The following is a 20,859-nucleotide window of genomic DNA, read 5'->3' as shown; positions in this document are numbered from 1 at the left end:
ATATTTGAACAGGAGCCTGTCATGTGTGAGAAACATAAAGCGGATAACCATGATGTTTGTCTCCAGTCCCTGCTGCACACAGGCCCGAGCCTTCACTCTAAATCAACCTTATCTCATTAGCTTCAGCACTCATGGCTGATTAATGATCAACAGAGTTGAGAATGATAGCAGGGGCTATATTCTTTAGCAGGGGTAGCTTTAATCCACACGGACTCTCTGGATTCCACGTCTTATCTACGGCAGAGGAAGCAGCGGTGAAGGTTCAACCTGCCCCGTGTCCGTCTGCCTTACAGGCACTTGCTGTACAAGGAGGAGGAGATGGGCCTCTGTCATTATAGAAGAGCGACGAAACGGGAGAATCCGAGGCAGAAAGAGAAGAGCGGATGTGGTGTACCTCTTTTGGGGATTTCCTGCAGGGGAATGGTGTCCCCTCCGCCATCGTAGGGCAGGTAGGGGTCGGCCGCTGCGTCCTCCTCCTCCATGTTGACAGTCAAGACGAAGCTAGGCTAAACCCAGTTAGGCTTGACGGCGCTCCGCTCAGTGCGTGTGTCATTCAACGCCACCGCTGCCATGTTTACCAGGAGAAAACAAGCGAGGCTGTGTGAGTGAGAGTGTGGTTGTGTGCGGGTGTGTGTGCATGAGCAGAAAAATGTGTGTGTATGTGTGAGAACACACAGTCCTCTCTCCCTCCCCTCCCTTTTCTTTCTTTCTTGTTCGCTCTCTCTGTTTCTCTCTCTCTCTCTCTCCAATGCAGCAGCTGACTGTGAGAGCTGATGATGTCATCACACACACGCGCACGCCGACACACACACACACACACAAGCGCGCTCACAGCAAGCCGGTCAGTTCTGACTGCTCCGGTTGCCAGGGGCGACCGCTGAGCCCTGCCTGTAAGGGAGAGACCATAGTGTCGGGTCATGGGGGTGTGTAGATATTTATTTATAGTTTGTTGGGGGCGAGAACTAAAATGGACCAATCCATTGTTTTACATTACTTTTCTTTAAAATGAAGAGTGAATCATTTGGAATATGGTTCCTCACCATAGCAGGACACAGTTAGCATTTATTTATGTGATTAATTGTGTTTTGTTGTCTTGGCTTTGAGTACTTTACGCTCTATAATATGAATGATACAGTAGATTGTGGACAAACAAAGATAAAAAGACAATTGTCTTTGAGACCTGGACCTAGCTCTATCTCTTAAAATGTACACATTATATTGATCCACTTTCCCCCTGTGCTTTTTATTATCCCATCTGTGCCGTTTGTTAATGTCCTTTTCTATTTTTTTCCCCCTTTTTCCATATATATTGTAAAATTTCTTAAAAATAAAGTAAAAAAAAAACGAAGAGTGAAGTGAAACAGACTGACAGTTTACTTATGTAATAAAACAAAATATAAATAATTATTATTCATAATAATAAAAAACCCCAAAGTATGCAGGGGAAAGTGTTTTTTGTGTATTTGCATCGGTCTGGATTGCTGGAAATTTCGTACCTTTTCTTTTTAACAATAAACACATCAGAAACATTTAAACTTTTGCATGACTGAAAAAAAAAACGATGAAGTTCAATATTCCTCAGCTTCTCTTTGATGAAGGGCTGGTGTTGCATTATGTTTCCTCTCTAAAATGCCCCTAAAGTTTTCTGATGAATTAAAGTCAGATGGTTTACTGGGCTTGGGTTCTCTCACTTACAAAGACTTCAGTTAGTTGAAGGTATTGTTTTACAAGAGCATTCATCTGATAAAATGTCTAAACTGTGCTGATATCGTGGAATTTATATCAGAGGTAGAAAAAAAATAAATAAATCATTGGCTCATCTCGGTCTGCAGCTCAAAATACATGTTTCCAGAGCACCATTTCATACATTTCAGTAGACGTGCTGTTCTGCTTCATCTTGATGGGAGAACATTTTAATATTTTACAGGGGACTGTTCCAGAAACTGCAGGTTTTATCCGCGGTACATCACAGTCATCTTTCAAGCCACAAAGGCAGAGAAAACACATGTAATTGAAATCTTAAAAATGTTTCTACATTATCAATATAAACACCTTTTTTCCAAAGGTAAACTCCCAAAGACATCAAAGTCATGGCATTTCCTGGGTGTTTTGTAGACTTCATGTAATTGCATGTAATTATTTGAAGCACAAAAGCCAAGTAAGGTTCTTTCACATAATTTACAGTATCCAGGCTTTAAAACTGGATTTTGAGATTAAGCTTGTTTGTTGTTACTGTAAAATAAAGAACAGCTTGTCCAATGTTACTCTTCCATTGCCCCTTACCTTTCAATAGAGCTCCTTTTACTCGTCAGTAACACAGGTGTCATCAAACATGGTTTGTCACTTCCCTCCACAAGAAATCCCAGTGAGAACGTCACAGTGAAAGCCCAACATGAATCTTCAAACAGCAACATCTCTCTAGTCTCCATAAAATGTCTTACAGTTCTAGGAGCACATTTTGTCAAAGTACGATTGTACTTGTATCTGCTGCACTTCTCAGCGAACAAAACGTTTCAGTGCGAAACTCCATGTGACTACAGCCTCTTGGCTCCTTCGTAGCCCATGCCCGGAGGAGGGCTCTGCAAGGGTTTCTGTGAACACACCCCTCACCATGACATAAAAATAGCACAATGAGGTAGAGACAGCACAATAAGGTAGAGACAGCACACAGACTCAAAGGCAGGGCATGCACTCAGACATTTCCTGAAAGACTCATTCACATCAGCTGGCAGCCAAACAGGTTCACTAGAATGTGGCTGAATTTCTATCATGCAAATCACATCTGACAAAACCCAAAAGGAAGCGCACGCACGAGCGCACGCACGCACACGAGGGAAAGGAGGCCCAATAGGAGCCTCCAATTATAAGTGATGCCATGACTTTTTTCTGTTGGAAAACACTCCAATATGCTCTTGTGACAGCAATCTGATGTCACCTGTCATGTTGCCTATTAGTTTGTCTAGTTATAATGTTGCTTTTTGTGCATGGCTTTTTATTCTGTGTTTAGTGCTTTTGTCTTGTTTGTTTTTGGCCTGTTAGTGTGTTATTGTGTCTTGTGTTATTAATGCTGATGTTACTGTTGCTGCTTCATGTTGTTTCTGTTTTCGTTTATAGCAATTGTCTGTTGTTGAGCTTATGTTAACCTGTGTGTGTATGTATTTTAGCTTAGTTTTTACCTTTTAATCTTTATTCTGATATAGCCTTTTTATTCGGAAATGTTTTATTGATTGTATCTACTAATTCTTTCTTTTAGGTTGACTATTTTTACACCAGTCCAGGGACAGCAAATGCAAAATAGCCTTTTGGCTAATTCCGGCACATTTTACATTTGTTTAAATGTGTTATTAATGTGCATTGTCCCTGTTATCTAAACCTTTAAATAAATAAATTCACTTCCTCTTTTATACACATCTAGAACATGAATATAGTCTTTACTAGCTTTACTAAAAAAAAAAAAGAAATAATAATAATAATCATAACTGGACTATAATTTATGTATATGCCTGCACTTTATTTTTGCTTATTTCTCACTACGGTGTTTGTGTCTGTGTTTTATTTATTTACATGTGAAAAGAATACTGAGTAGGCACACTGTTACCAACGTGACAATGTCCTATGTGTGTTACACAAATGGCAAATAAACGTAATCTGAATCTGAATCTGAATCTAGCTTGGCACATAAAGTGACATAAAGGCAAAGGAAATTAATACCAAAAATTCAAATAAATGACCGTAATTCCCACAACCGTCTGCATCAACCTATCAAACAACGTAACAATCACATAAGTTATGGCTTGCATATGAGGCACGTATTGTATGTGCTGTACACCGGCATGAGTCAAGATATTTCACACATGCATAAGATGTTTTGACGACCTCCCCATCGACCTCCCTCCTCATGGTGATCTTAACTTATGCAAAACCTACCCACAACTTGACAGTAAATCGTCAAGGTGTGACAGGGCCTTTAGAAACAAGAGCCGCAGCTCATTTATGGAGAAAAAGATGCATCTTTAACATTTCTCTCCAGACTAGTCAACATTAAGATCAAAGCTCAAAACATGATACCATTCAATAGCTAACGTAATAACAAGCCAAAGCCTCCCTGTAAATATCCAAGCTGCTTTGAGCTGAATGTCACAGAAGGAAAACTCGTCTGTTAACAATGTTCGCATGAAGTTTAAAGCACCACAAAGTTTTTGTTCTTTACATGCCTCTACGTGGGTGGAGATCGGGTCAATTATAAAGTGCCGTCCAATATTCATTCTTGTTCGGCTTATCTCTCATTTTCTCTTCTGTCATCACTTTCAGTCTCTTCCTCGCCTCTGTCATGGCGTCTATATGGCTTCAAGTGAAATAAAAACTAATAATTCAACATCAAAATAATAATTTGTGCTGCAAAATACAACTGAACTTTAGTAACAGACTGACCAATCGCAGTCTGTTATTCAATACTGAGTGACTTGAATCTAGATGGAAGAGTTATAGCAAGGTTATGCTCAAGTACACAATACCTGGCACTACCATGCTAAAGGTTAACTAAATTACCTCTGCTTTAGCTTCTGTGTCTTTGAGGCCCAGTTTGCTCTCATTAGTCATACAGGTCAAAAGGGCGGCGTGAGTCAGCTGTTCAGGGAGTTACCCTCCCTCTAACAAAGAATAGAAAGTAGTGCATGGTGACACAGAAAGGTGAGGAAAGAAGTTTATGTAGGAGTATATTGTTTTGGAAAGAATAGCTCCCTTTGGTGTGGCCTTGGGACTTTGCAGATATTTTACATGCATATCAGCGGAGGAATAAAACCCTCCTTATAAATTCAAAATGTGGCTTGATAAACAATTGGAACATAAGTAGTTATTTCCAATAGTTTAAACCATCTTATGGTCTCCTGAAAGTAGGACAGTCTAAGTTTTATACAATGTCCCTCTGGGAGGTGACTCTGTGGGGAGCAGGCTGCTAACAGCAACATGTGGAATAACATGTTGCCTGCTGGTGAGAAACTATTGTAGGGAGGGAAAAACAACATTCTTTCAGTTTTTACAGGACTTTCAATACAATTCACTATAATACATAATAGTCATTCATGGGACAATTTCTCAAATTGTGTTGAATGTCTATTTTTCATTTATTTACAAAAATAAGGGCTGTTTTACCTCAAGGACAAATTAAGTACGGGACTGGCTGGAATAGTTATTAGTCAGGTTATAATCTTTTGTAGTAGCATTTTTCGTAGCTGTCTGCTGTTGTGTGACTGATTTCATATTTCTTCATAGCAAACTGCAGATAACTGAAGTGAACTGAATGAAATTTGAGGGAAGGAAGGAAGTTATCCATGTCTATTGACACTCCAACAAATACTTCAGAAAATAGTGTATCTCTCCTTTACATGTAGTTTGCCAACTACAGCTAATTCCCAGTGCTGTGGCATTCCATCTGAACACATTAGTCGTGTTTGCAGAGCCAATCTCAGTTGACGCCTGTGGCACAATAATCAGTAGGTGTATTGTCTGTTTAATCACCTGTAAGTCAAATGTATAACCTGGTAGAAATATGAGGTCTATTTACTCAGACAAGAGCAAACAAGAAGCAGGATGTACCAGTCTGGATGTTGATAGAGCAACAAACCTGTCAGATCACCAGTGAGGCATTGAGTGAAAGACAAAAAAGAAAATAAGATGACTGGACTGAAGAAGAAAATTTTCAATTTTGATGCCATCTACTATCTATACTTGCTTTATTCCCATTAAAGGTGACGGGGGTCTGCTGGCCCCGACCCCAGCTCTCTATGGACGAAGAGAGAGGTACACCTTGGACAGGTCACCAGTCTATCCCAGGGAAACACACACTCTCATTAGCACATGTAGCTCAGTGGTAAAAAATAGGAATCCACAATCTGCACCTTAAAATGTTATAAGTTCATCAGTTTTTTGGGGGGAGATGGGACCAATCTGGTCAAATATGGGTGTTGGGGGCCAATGCTGACATAATCCGGTGATTAGATATCAGAATGATGACGTTTTTATTTATTTATTTATTTTTTTAAATATTTTTATCCCCGATTTTTTACCCATTTTATCACCCAGTGCTCCTACCTAATTGCCATCCTCTACCAACCCCGGGAGGGTCCTGCACTGAGCTCAGGTCTCCTCCTTAACCTGAGGAGTGAGCAGCCGCTTCTTTTCACCAGACAGGGTGGGGTTTCTCCGGCCGGACGTAGCGCGTGGAAGGATCACGTTATTCCGGTCAGATCCTCCCCACCCCATCTGGCACCCCGGCCGGCCAGAGGGGGCATGTTTTTATTTTTAAAGTACCCTAACTTGTTTTATCCTGTTTTGTTAAATAATTGTTGATTTTAACTTATTTGAAGGACATCGGAATCAGGAGACGTACATTAAACTCAACAAAATTGTTGCATCTCCAATATTTTTTGAAGAAACTCAAGAGTCTGAATTGTACATTATATGCTCTGATAAAAATGTAGACTCTGTCTAGACTTCAAATCCACTTGACAGAATAAATCTGTAAAACAAAGGACAGAATGGAGGAGAAAAAAAAAACAATCGCAAAGCAAACTGTATAAAATGGGGAGAAAGAGCGATGGAGAGACGATCTTTGATCAAACAACGTGATCCTCAGCAAAGCAAACAGAGTGACAGCAATCAAAACCAAGAAAGCATGCAAAATGTCTTAAAACTACATTCATAACGAGGAACATTTGAGCTACTGTTGAAGGAAAACAAATACGGTACCCAAAAAGCCTTAAAAATGGTTAAACATTATAACCGATAACTAATGTTTAACTGGACATTACAAAGGGGGAGTAATGATTCTTTGAGTAAACAGTATTAATAACAAAATCATTTACAGAAATAAAATTTGTATCTGTAGAAATTTTTGAGAAAATCAAGTTTCTCAGCTAATTCAATATTTTCTAAATAGTGAAAGTATAGCTGAAGTTCAAATTATATGGTCATGTAAAAGCCTCTCTTCTAAAACGTGTTGTGTGTTTGACCTCAAGGAGACATTGCTTGTACATGTGACGCTCAGTTATGATGTCATCACCTCTTTTGAGGGTTTAGGGGTCAGAAAGTGATACTGGACGGACAGCTGGGTGGAAGGACCTTAGGATGGAGGTGGAAGACAGAAGTCAGCAACCTACAATAGCTCAGTAACAGGGGACGCGTCATGACCTTTACAGTGAGGTGATCCTCAACCAAAACCATATTTCTTCATTGTATGAACAGTGAATAAGAATGTCTCATTTGGATCTGAACAAGCTGCGAAAGAATGGAAACCAACTAGCCGAGAAGGAAAGGTGGTATCTCACTGAAGAACGACGATCAGACTAGGGCTGCAACGATTCGTCGACGTTGTCGACAAAAATCGATAATCAAAATGGTCGACAATGAATTCCATTGTCGACAATTGTCGCCAGACGTGTTTTTCCAACGGAGTGAGGCGTCTCACTTCAATACAATCTCTGCGTCTCAGCCGAGCGGTAGCGGTTAAACAAAAATGTCGGCGTCCTGTACAGCAGCTGCATGTAACAAAACTTAAAAAGTTTGGAAGTATTTTAGCATCGATACGGTAAATAAAAAGATGCAAAGCAGACCTTGCTTATCACGGGAGTACGTTGGTAATGCACGATGCATTTGAAGAGAAAGCACGTCAGACAGTTGAACGAAACGGACTTGCCTTGGTAAGACATTAAGCCTATTTTGGCTTTAAAAGAGAGCTTTAACGTTATTGTCTGACTGCACCTGAAAAAATTATTTTAAATTAAATGCTTGCAGTCCGAAGAAGAGCCACCATGGACCCCTTTCTGCAAAAGAAGCAGACGTGTTCCCTGCAACAGGCGACTGCCCTCACTGAGTCATTACTGCAGCTGATCTGTGATATGAGCAGCTCTCCATGGTTGATGCTGACGGGTTTTAACAAATGATACACCAGTTCAACCCAGAGAACGTCCTGCCATCCAGAACCCATTTCACCCACTTGATGGAGAAAAAATATTAGACGTTTTATTTTATAATTTATTTTTTATATAACACAATTGCCTGTCCTTAAAAAATTTAAAATAATGGACAGAGGTTAATTTATTTATGGATTTATGTCTATACTGACTGATCACTGTGCCTGTCCTTGGTTTTAGATAGGACATTTTATTAACTTTTTGTATGAACAGCGGCAAAGTTGAATAAAATATCTACAGGACTGTCCCAGCAAATTAGAATATTGTGATAAAGTCCTTTATTTTCTGTAATGCAATACATTCTGGATTCATTACAAATCAACTGAAATATTGCAAGCCTTTTATTATTTTAATATTGCTGATCATGGCTTACAGCTTAAGAAAACTCAAATATCCTATCTCAAAAAATTAGAATATTCTGGGAATCTTAATCTTAAACCATAATCAGCAATATTAAAATAATAAAAGGCTTGCAATATTTCAGTTGATTTGTAATGAATCCAGAATGTATATATATATATATTTTTTTTTTTTTTTTTTTTTTTTTTTTTTTTTAAATTGCATTACAGAAAATAAAGAACTTTATCACAATATTCTAATTTTCTGAGACAATCCTGTATTTTTCATTGAAGTACCCATCTTTCTCGTGTTTATTATCATTTGCCACATAATTAAAGCAGCATACTAAATTTAAGAAAAAATTACTAATTATCCGATTAGTCGACTAATCGTTTCAATAGTCGGTGACTAGTCGACTATTAAAATAGTCGTTAGTTGCAGCCCTAGATCAGACGCATGAAGCATGTGTTTCTCGGACAGGAAACTCAGATAGTCCAGACTTGGACCCGTAGAACTGCTGAGGGAAGAAGTGGGAAGTATTGCATTCTCTCTACCTGGGGAGGCAGCGTCGCCATCCAGCAGGTTGTCGTCCTCTGTGGTGTGGAAGTCCATGATGACACCGGCTCCATCCAGCAGCTCCTCGTCGCTGCTGGCGCTGGCGATGCTGTTGTAGCTGTTTCTGCAGTATCCTCTGTGATAGAGTTGCTCCGACTCCATTTAGCAAAGCACCGTTACCCTGAACGATAAGGAGGGGGAGGTAGGCGGAGGAGAGACGAGCATGTACAGATCATGTTGAGAAGGTTAGAGCAGCATCAATGTTGGTACACAGAAGGGAAGAGCGGGTTTGTCAACACGCATACACGCTGTCCAGAAGATAAACATTAAAGACAGGCATGCATGCCAACATTCATGTGCACATTTATAATATTAGAAAACTTAATCACTGACCGAACGAAACAAGAGATAATCAGCCACGAGTGCTGCTTGTTAGATCCGCTTGTTGTTTATAACATGCAAGAAATAAAGCTTATAATAAAAGTTAAAGCTACATTCATTCATTTCCCTGAACTTCTCAATTCTTCTACTTAACTCTTTGTACTACAGTCAGAGAAAAATCCATAGAATCAAAAGTATGTGACGAGTTACGTGAAGTCCTTATGAAACATTTTCCTAAAAATGTCTCAGGCAGAATTCGACCTTTTCTCAAAAATTCTCATTACCACATGATCCATCATGTGCAACTTGATGCCAAAACAAACTGTGTCTTTGTTATAATAAAAAGTTGAAACCCCATGTTTTGACCAGTGTAGTTTCAATGAGTCAGAAGAACACAAACAATGCACTGAAACTAATTGTAGAGCATCATGTTTGTTTTTATGTCGTTGTAATCCCCTCGAAAATCCCCTCAAACATTTGAGTAAATTCTTCCCAAACACCTATTCAAGGAATATTTTAATAAGTCCCGACCTCTTAATAAATTCTGTATATACAGTACATTAACTGAGCGCAGTCTTTGTACAAACTGGTCTTTTGGGGAAAATCTAGCCAGTATTGATCAAAGTGTCACTGCAGTTTGACTCAATCATATCTCAGAACAGAAGGTGCCAATAAATCTTGCTAATTCCTTATATTAATTAATACATGACTGTATTTTTTTTTAGTAATAGCAGAGAATAACATCTGGTGCCATTTTTGGTTCCTCCTTTCAGTTTCTTCATTAGTTTGCTAACCTCCGACAACACTAGCCATTCTAGATTGAGACATTTGGAAGATTCAATACATTTTAAACAATTTTTATTCTCTGCAAAACAGAGTAATAAAATATGACCTATGGGATAAAAAATGACAAGGAAATCCTCTGACAATGAAAGAATGATAATGTTAATGCTCCTGATAAACCAAGAGACCACGTCTCCTGCTGTCATATCACTCCCCCCTGTGGACAAGCTGGAAAATGGTCCGCAATCTGTTCCTGATCCAGACTATGAGCACTTAACCACACTACACACAATGATTGGCTAATAACACCTTAGGGTATTAATGAGAATGGCAGCCTCAAAGCAAAAAAAAAAATATGCCAAAGAGTTCAGTCAGCAGGTTCCTGTTGATGTGGTTTCTGTCAGAAACTTCATACAACTCCAATACCTGTAAAGAGACACCGAGGCCGTACAGCTTGATTATGTCCCGTGTACTTTCAAAAGGCAACATTCTGAAATGGCCCTTCAACTTTGCAGAAAAAGGAGAAGTGGGCGTTTACTCAGTCATCTAAGAATTGGACTTCCCCAAAAAAATGAAAGAAAAAGTGTTTTATAGCAGCAAATAATCTTTTCATCCATTTTTTCTTCAAAAAAGTGTGACATTTTGAGGGTTTCATTTAAAAAAGTAACTTACAATTGACCAGCCCTGCCAGAATCCAGTATCTTTGGGTTGATGTAGCTCTAGTGATGACAAAGCCTTTGTGTGTGTGTGTGATTCCTCTAAGCACGTGACCGCTGCTGAAGGATGGCCGGAAATGCAAGATCCTTAGTCAGCTTTGATGATGCCATTGTCTTTTTTCCCCCCTACTCTCTCTCCATGCTAAAGTACCACGAAGATTATTTCCTTAACGTTGTTTTTCTCATTCAACTCTGCACTGCTTTTAAAGATGTTAAAGCAGGTGGAAAATACTGAACATATCAAACACTTCATAAGTATTTACTTGAAACAAAACGTATCTAAAATAAAAAACAAGCTTGCAAACAAACATGCTGAAAAGCATCAACGGGGTTATGTAGATTATAAAACGTATCTGTCTAGAAAGATATTGCACCAATAATAAAGTTCTATGTAAAATGAGCAGCATGATTTCAAAAAAGAAAACAAAAAAAACTGTCCTATAACTAGGACCCGCCCCTCAAATGCAGATAAGCCAATGGCTGTCGATTATCAGCTACTGAGGGACCAGATCTGAGTCACAAGTTTCAGCTCTGTAAGAAAAAAGAAAAAAATGCAGTGAATGCAAAAAAAAAAAAAAAAAAAAAGAAGAAGAAAAAGCAGCATCTAGGGGTACTTGTTATAATGATTCCAGACATTTCCGGAGGATATCCTTTACCTCACATAAGTAAGTTAGTTCATGGTAACATATATCCAGTAGTGTTGCTGAACATAGAGCTCTAAGGGCCACAGGGGCCCCCACTGCTCAGACCACAATTCCTATCATGAAAACCTGCTATGTTTACAATTATTTGTGTCTTTTAGTTATTTAAAGCACTTTGTGTTGAAGTACTACACAAATTTTTATTCGTGTTATTTATATATACGCGCGCGCACACACACACACACACACACACACACACACACACACACACACACACACACACACACACACACACACACACACACACACACACACACACACACACACACACACACACACACACACACACACACACACACACACACACACACTGTGTACTTATCCTATCCAGATTCCAGACTGAATAAGCTGCTGAATCATTTTATTTTCAAGAATGCACATTTCTTATTGTTCACTTGAAATATGGCAGATGTGTTTACACTAAATACATTTGATGGAAGTACATATCTTGTTTATTTGAATTAATGAACTCATTAAATCCAGGGCGTGACCGTTTTCAGTGTTTTCCGCCAATAGAGGGCACTCTCATGCAAGTGCAGCTTTCCCTGGTCAAAGTTAAGTACGGTAAGTCAAAGAGCAAATGTTTACATAAAATAAATTATTTTGTGTCTTTGAAAAATACATGTCAAATGTTCAAAAAACCTTGTTATTTACTTAATGAGTGTTGTTAGAGGAAGTGAGTTAATTGATTGGCTATTTATTTACAAATGTAGCCACAGATGAAGACAAAATCAATCTTGTATGGAAAAAAGCATTAAAAATCACAATAATCGAAGAATCGTGGCACCAATAATCGAATCGAAAATCGTTATAATCGAAGAATCGAAGCTCCAATAATCGAAATCGAATCGAATCGTGAGGTACCCTTGTTTGCACACCCCTGGTGAACGTAGCTAAAACACCTGATCTGTCCTTCATAAAACAGAAGTGATGAACCCGTTCCCCTCAGACTCTGTTGGAGTAAAAATGGTCCACCTCTAACAAATAAACGTTGGCATTTGTTGTGGCAGCAGTAATGCACCACTGTGGTGTTTCATATACTTAATCCTTCTGTGGCGGTCTAAACAGTGAAACTGAAGACTTGTAATCCTCACTGGAACAAACTTTACAGTGTAAGCTAAAGTTGAGGGAGAATGTTTCCTAGACAACAATCACACATATTCACTATGAGACAGGATTTCCTTCAAAGCTTTATTAAATCAGTGAGGCCAGGACATCTAATTCAGCTTTTCAGAGTCAGCCATGACACAAACATCTTACAAGTGAGCTCATGTGACACAGTTTTCCCTTGAGTTTAAATAAATAAATAATAATAATTAAATAAATAAAAGCATCCCAGTAATGCTGCGAAATTATAAAGTTTGAAACTACTTTTAATGATAACAAAGAGTTTTAGTCAGAGTATACATATATAACTAGTAAAAGAAGTTGTGATGTTTGACCTTATTTCAGGACATCAACTGTAGCCCATTCCATTTGCGGTACAACCCTGCAGGTCACCACCAGCAGAAGACCAGCCGGTATCTGAGGCTCCCTCTTCCAGCTGTGGTATACGGTGGCCGACAAGGGCCAAACGCACTGCAACGGCCTAATGCGTCTCAGTTAAGGAAAACGGCTTCAATTACAGAAACGATTCAAATTCACAAACTCAAAACGAGGTACAAAAAGAGGAACGTGGTGCAAATGAAAAAACGTGCTGCAAAAAACAAAGACAAATGCAGCATCATCAAACGCGCTGCAAATAGAGAAACAATGCAAAGCACAAAACTATATAAAACAAGAAACCATCTTCAAAAGAAAAACGCTTCATAACCGGTTACCAAACCTGCAGGGGGCGCTCTCGGCCGAGACCGAACAGCTGACTGAACCACAGTGTTTACATCCATGGTTTAAACATACAGCGGGAACGGTAATGTGATTTTTATCTGACTATATTTATATACGATGTTTATATCACTAATATATTTTACACCAGACCGCTTTTAGGACCTGCAGTTAATCAGTCCATGGTGTCAGTAGGTTTCCATGTCTGCAACAGGTCTAATCCCACCCATGCTGCTTATTAATAAGCTAAGCCATCCAAGCTACAATAACCAAGTGTGTGACTGAAATAACCCGGGTGTTTTTTTTTCATTCCACCCATTTGTAACATGCTACCTCACAGTATGAGCAAAGAAAAGTTTCATAAATACACTATTCAGTAAAGCTACAGGTGGTTTGTCCAATTCTTCCTATACAGTCAATGGTGGATCCTGCCTTTTATCCAATGCTCCTGAAGGGATCGGATGAATGAATGAGTTAATGAAATCAATCAACAACAACAAAAAGAAAGGTCAATGTCAAGTTCGTATCAATTCTCCAGTCCTCTACATCAGTGGTCCTCAACCTTTTTTCAGTGATGTAACCCCTGTGAAATATTTTTTCAGCCAAGTACCTCCTAACCAGCGCAAAGCACTTTTGGTTGTAAAAAAAAAGACCTAAAACAGAGCACTGTGCCATCAGTAACTGATTTATTAAACATAAAAATATTGCTGCTACGCTTCAACCACGACTCCATCGTTGGTCCAAGTGATTGACAGGTGAAGCCAGGTGGCATTTAACAGGTTAGGTGGAACCATCCTGGTGTGGGGGATACTCTGCGGTTTTAGGATAATAAGTTGAATACGGTAGCCTACTCCTGAAGATAAAATTCATTTTATGAATTTAGACTTTTTCCTCAATTTTTCCTCAATTATTTATGAAATATTTATTTTTAAAAGGATGTTTGCATGGATGCTACTTTTTAAATATATGTATATTTTAAAATCTCACATACCCCCTGTAGTGCCTTCACGTACCCCCAGGGGTACGCGTACCCCCATTTGAGAACGACTGAGATAGAACACAACAGACAATCACACAAAATGAGATAAGATTAAAACAATCCTTTAAAAACGAAAGTGGTGATAAGGAATCTGGACTATCATGATGGAAATATGGCTTTTCTGTTAGACTGACACTGCGGCACTATAAAATGACTGGAATCTTTTACAACTGCTAAATGGATGCAGTCAACTCTAATAATTGTGATTAATGACTATGTAATGAATATTAAAAAAGGTCTACATTCAACTCAAATATTATCACTCAGATTCATTGTACAGTCTGTTTATTGTAATTTTCGTTTGTTTCACATGCAACCCTGTTGGCCAGGACAAATGAGAGGGACAATGTACTGTAAAATACATCATAACAATATGTTAATATATCTTATTAGCCTGAAAGATCTAATATCAAGTGAGCTGCGTAGCGATGGGTGTTTATGGTGAATTACTTTAATTATAACTGCTGTCTCCTTTCCTATTCTATCTGCCGGTGCCATGTGATGGTCATGATTATGAAAGTCTGCAGTTTGCAGTTTCACGCTTCCCCTTATCCTTTGCAACTGAAATCAAAAGTGCAGATGCTAGGAAGACTGGAGTGTTTTGATTACTCAATAGCTACAACCCAGAGAGTCTGGTTTCAGTTCACTGTGTTAGGATGTGTGTAAACTCGGGTGGAGGCGTGGAGTGTTTAAAAGCTGATAACAGCAAAACAATGGGTGGCAAAGGAACAAAATGTTGCTGATGTTACACAACTAGTTGAGCACTGAGGGACCTTATCGTTCTCCGGCTGGTCACCATGGAGGTGTTGCCCGGGCGACTGTTGCAGAGATGTGACTCAGCATTTTATGTATTTCTCTCTAACAAACAGGCTCACACCTCCTCCACAGAGAGGCCCGATACCTTGGCACACGCATCCTTCAAAAAGTAGCACGCTGTTGATATATGGACCGCTTTGTAACGCAGCTCTCACTCTTCATAATTGATAGCTCTTCATCAACAAGAGGACAGTCATTACCAAGCTGCACTGACACTGACCATTCATGATGTGTGGAAGTATCTGTCTAAAAAAAAATATTCTGTAAATTAGGGATGGGCGGTATGGACTAAAAAATGTATCACGATAATATCTGGCATTTATCCCGATAACGATAAAAATGACGATAAAAAAAATACCAATTCAACTCCACCTTTGTAACTATAAATCTATCACCACATTCAGTCTTTGGAGCCAAATCACTGCTCTAAAAGATACTAAATACTACTAAACTACACCAATTAAATTGAATTAATAAAAACCAATTAAATTAGTACACCTGTACTGCAAAACTGTAATGACTCAGATCCGCCATGTTTGTTACACAAACAGGAATTTTTCTTTCCTTCCTTCCTTCCTTCCTTCCTTCCTTCCTTCCTTCCTTCCTTCCTTCCTTCCTTCCTTCCTTCCTTCCTTCCTTCCTTCCTTCCTTCCTTCCTTCCTTCCTTCCTTCCTTCCTTCCTTCCTTCCTTCCTTCCTTCCTTCCTTCCTTCCTTCCTTCCTTCCTTCCTTCCTTCCTTCCTTCCTTCCTTCCTTCCTTCCTTCCTTCCTTCCTTCCTTCCTTCCTTCCTTCCTTCCTTCCTTCCTTCCTTCCTTCCTTCCTTCCTTCCTTCCTTCCTTCCTTCCTTCCTTCCTTCCTTCCTTCCTTCCTTCCTTCCTTCCTTCCTTCCTTCCTTCCTTCCTTCCTTCCTTCCTTCCTTCCTTCCTTCCTTCCTTCCTTCCTTCCTTCCTTCCTTCCTTCCTTCCTTCCTTCCTTCCTTCCTTCCTTCCTTCCTTCCTTCCTTCCTTCCTTCCTTCCTTCCTTCCTTCCTTCCTTCCTTCCTTCCTTCCTTCCTTCCTTCCTTCCTTCCTTCCTTCCTTCCTTCCTTCCTTCCTTCCTTCCTTCCTTCCTTCCTTCCTTCCTTCCTTCCTTCCTTCCTTCCTTCCTTCCTTCCTTCCTTCCTTCCTTCCTTCCTTCCTTCACGTTGTGCGTGGATTTAACACAGAACCATAAATCATCTTTACACAAAAACGTCATCAACAGGAATTTATCGTTTTTACCGCGAGATGACAGTCTTACCGTGGGGAATTTTTTTGACGGTATATCGTGAACAGTAAAATATCGCCCATTCCTACTGTAAATGCACACATTTTGTAGAAGAAAATATGTTAAGCATCTGTAAGACAAAAAAAAAACTCCCCATGCTGGGTTGATGGAAGGATTTTTAATTATTTACTAGTTATCACTGAACAGAACTATTAACAAATACACAAATGAGCCATGACAATAAAATGCCAAAAAGGTAAATCAATAACTTCACCTACTCTTTCACTCTTTGTTTTTTAGTTATTCTGTTGTATATTTACTGGTGGCTTTAGGTACACTGAACCAGTTTCAGCTAACTGTAACCGTGATAGATGGCCCTCTACCCGACTCTTAAATACTGTCCATACATACATACATATATACATATATATATATATATATATATATATATATATATATATATATATATATATATGTGTATATATTAGGGCTGGGCGATATATCGAGATTTTAATATATATCGATATATTTTCAAACGCGATATGGTACGAGACAATATCGCTTATATCGATTTAAAAAAAAATATATTTTTTTTTTTTGATTTTGATATATCTTATTTTGTGACAAATTGACTTGAATGTTTTATTTGAGATTTGCACAAATGTTTTGTTATTTGCACAACTGTCAACCTCAGTGGAAAAGTCTGCCTGTTACTGTCTACATTGTATTAATTGTACAGTGTATTTTAATTTAATTGTTATGCAGGAAAGGGATATTTGTTTTATTTTATTCAAAACTCCCCATGCTGGGTTGATGGAAGGATTTTTAATTATTTACTAGTTATCACTGAACAGAACTATTAACAAATACACAAATGAGCCATGACAATAAAATGCCAAAAAGGTAAATCAATAACTTCACCTACTCTTTCACTCTTTGTTTTTTAGTTATTCTGTTGTATATTTACTGGTGGCTTTAGGTACACTGAACCAGTTTCAGCTAACTGTAACCGTGATAGATGGCCCTCTACCCGACTCTTAAATACTGTCCATACATACATACATATATACATATATATATATATATATATATATATATATATATATATATATATATATGTGTATATATTAGGGCTGGGCGATATATCGAGATTTTAATATATATCGATATATTTTCAAACGCGATATGGTACGAGACAATATCGCTTATATCGATTTAAAAAAAAATATATTTTTTTTTTTTGATTTTGATATATCTTATTTTGTGACAAATTGACTTGAATGTTTTATTTGAGATTTGCACAAATGTTTTGTTATTTGCACAACTGTCAACCTCAGTGGAAAAGTCTGCCTGTTACTGTCTACATTGTATTAATTGTACAGTGTATTTTAATTTAATTGTTATGCAGGAAAGGGATATTTGTTTTATTTTATTCAAGAAGCATTTTTATTCTATATATGCAGGCAGTTTATTTTTATTTCATTTGTTTTATGATATTGTCCAGACCTCTGTTAATAAAGGTACCTGTGTGACATTTGGCACGAGGCTTTGTATTAAAACTGATTGTTTTTTTAAGGGTTTGCCTCAGAAAAAAATGAAGCTAACAGGGATGCTATGCTATAATGCTTTGGGGGAAACCCCAATTATGGCACAGAAAAAATATCAAGATATATATCGAGTATCGCCATTTAGCTAGAAAATATCGAGATATGACTTTTGGTCCATATCGCCCAGCCCTAATATATATATATATATATATATATATATATATATAAGCACAAGAATAGCCGTTGTCCTTAGGAAATACTTTGGAACAATTGGGTTTGGGGAAATCTCGTACACCAGCAGTTTTTCCATGATGAAATGAAACTAAAACAAACTGGGTTTTATACGAGAGGCAATTAAGACATAATCAAGGATGAGTTCTGCTGGGCAAAGTTGCATTTTGGCTTTTGTACAGATGTTGCGTCGACATTTGCCCTCTACCTAAAGATAGAGTAATAGATGTCTGCTGCAGATTAAAAAACAAACTCTAATCCCAACAACTCCATTTCGTGACTTTTGAGACAAGTTGGATCTTTCTGTACTCTGCTTTATAACCTGTCAGACCTCTGCAGTGGGTCATCCTTGTGTCCTCTATATACAATCTAGTTCCAGCATGACAAATTGGCAGATTTGTCAGACTATGTAAACCACATTTTTCCAGTTGATCTCAAAAAAAGATGACATTAATTGTCCGTGGATCATTATTGTTAGCTCAAGCTTACTTGCGTTGGGTGTTTGTATGACTCATATGAGCCTGTGATGGACAGAGCGAGACTTGGCACACACGTCTTGTGAATTGCCCATCAATCACGTTAAATTATTGATCAATAAAATGCTGCCGTCTCACCCTGTTTCTGTCTTGCACATTTTATTTACAGGCATATTCTGGAAAATGCATTATGAATTAAGACTAAAAGACACAAAACCATTCAAGAAATTCTTCTGGAAGAGTGTGAGTGAGAAAGATCGAATACACTATCAGTTTCACTCCACCCCTCTCCCTATGAGATTATCATTTATTTGCAAGGCAGCAGTGGGTACATCCTTCAATTATGAAAAATGATTCAATCATGCAAGACTGGTATTGAAATAGTTTGAAGGCTATGGTTTTGGAAAAATCATGACTATGCACTACAATGAAGTAAGGTCAGTGAGGTGTCTCGATCTTGTAAAATTCTGTGCATTCATCACTTAAAGAGACAAGTTGACAGCTTGGATGGATCTAGTCCCCCATAACCCTGAAAAGGACTTCAATTAGTAAGCAACATGACTGAATGACTAAAATGTTTAAATTTGGAAATTACAGCATTTCTGCTGCTGAGACACAAAAGAGATTTAAAGACGAGATAATCATTTCTTCTAAATGACTAATTATTCCCAGCGCTGACAAATCTGGCACTTTGCTTCCCAGGGAACGACAACATGTGTTAATATGAGTGATTCTGGGCTAAATGAAAAATGACGAGGAAGAAATGTGAATTCGTGACCTGCTGACTGCAGGGAACATCCAGTCATGCTTGCGTAAAAGGAGGTAAGCACTGAAGACAGACATAACACAATCAGGAGTGCACATTAACACAATAATGAAAGCTAATCAAATAAGGAGTGCTGCAGTGCCTTTGCTCTGACCTGTCTGTGACTACCAGTCCAACTGCCACTGGCATTGATTATGCTGTGACAGCACTGTCAGCTAACCATAAACCCATGTATCACACACCTAAATGTGTGAACACAGAGGGAAACTAACAGAGCTGGAAACTAATGCTTCATCCAATGATAGCATACTCTTTGAAACGCTGAAAACCACCACACAGTACTGGTGTAATAGATGTGACATAATGATAAGGTTTTAAAATACCCAGTTGATAGATACTTAAACAGACAGACAGACAGACAGACAGACAGACAGACAGACAGACAGACAGACAGACAGACAGACAGACAGACAGACAGACAGACAGAGCCATTGAATGCTTTATCCACTTCACAGTAAGGATGGGAAAAGAATAATATTAAAATAAAATAATTCTAAGTAAGAATCCTGATTCTTATTTCTAAGATTCAGAATTGATTCTGAAAGTAGAAAAAAATATATATCTAAATTTCAAAATGTCTTTCTCAATTTGGCAAGGTGTGCTATGTTCTTTCTTTGCACTTGCAGTATATAAACAGATTCTGTAATTAGCATTTAGACCCCGTCCACACGTAGCCGGGTATTTTTAAAAACGAATATTTCCCCCCTCCGTTTATAAAAAAAATTGCATCCACACGTGACCGAAGATCTGCGTTTTCGAACACATTCATAAGCATTCTAACCTGTAGATAATCTGCGGCTCCCGGGGAAGCTCCGCGGGCTCCTCCGCTCCGCCGCTCCGCCGCTCCGGGGCTCCGGGGGGCTCGGCGGGGCTCGGCGGAGGTTCAGCTTCCGCGGCTCCGCGGAGCCCTCTGTGTCGGTGTAACGCAGTAAGCGGCCGGTCAAGAGCAGAGACCATTTATTTAATAAATGGCTTGGAGAACAGATGCTGGATCATCTGTATTTCTATAGTAAACAAAAGTCGCACGTCAGAGCAGATTTGTTGTTGTTTTGGCGCATAATGTGACGTTCGAAAACGCAAATCTCCGGTTATGTGTGTCCACACGCATCTACATAAACGGAGTTTTCAAAAATCTTCACTTTGCCCGGAGTTTTTTTAAACCTTCGTTTATTTGCGTTTTCGTGTGGATGACAGGTCAAAACGGAGGAAAATATCTCCGGTTTAGCAGATATCCGCAGATATCCGGCTACGTGTGGACGGGGTCTTAATTGTAATGAATCACTTTAAATAATTTTCAACTAAGAATTGTATCTAAATCAAATCTTTTGGAATTGAGAATCTTTTTATATCAAAAATAAAATTTTAAATGCATTGTTGGCCCGAAAACAGCATCAAATGTAGTCCTATGAT

General features: G+C 38.6%; 1 protein-coding gene across 8 annotated transcripts in view; it reads right to left on the bottom strand.

Annotated features, from left to right (window-relative positions):
- Positions 1–20,859, bottom strand: part of clcn3 (chloride channel 3) — a 56,224-nt gene that overhangs the window by 29,753 nt on the left and 5,612 nt on the right. For 3 of the 8 annotated variants that reach the window (XM_061710558.1, XM_061710553.1, XM_061710557.1), the window contains exon 2: positions 8,864–9,045. In XM_061710558.1, the coding sequence (XP_061566542.1) occupies positions 8,864–9,026 (163 nt within the window). In that variant the 5' untranslated portion in view covers positions 9,027–9,045. Of the gene's footprint in view, positions 1–394; positions 733–2,283; positions 2,513–8,863; positions 9,046–11,195; positions 11,276–20,859 lie in introns of those variants that run through there. The other 5 variants (XM_061710555.1, XM_061710560.1, XM_061710554.1 and 2 more) reach the window with 4 other exon arrangements.

Source organism: Cololabis saira, chromosome 20 (genome assembly GCF_033807715.1).
Source record: "Cololabis saira isolate AMF1-May2022 chromosome 20, fColSai1.1, whole genome shotgun sequence".
Classification (NCBI taxonomy): Eukaryota; Metazoa; Chordata; class Actinopteri; order Beloniformes; family Belonidae; genus Cololabis; species Cololabis saira.
The sequence above is the reverse complement of the archived record's forward strand: the minus strand, read 5'-3'. Positions and strand labels throughout refer to the sequence as shown.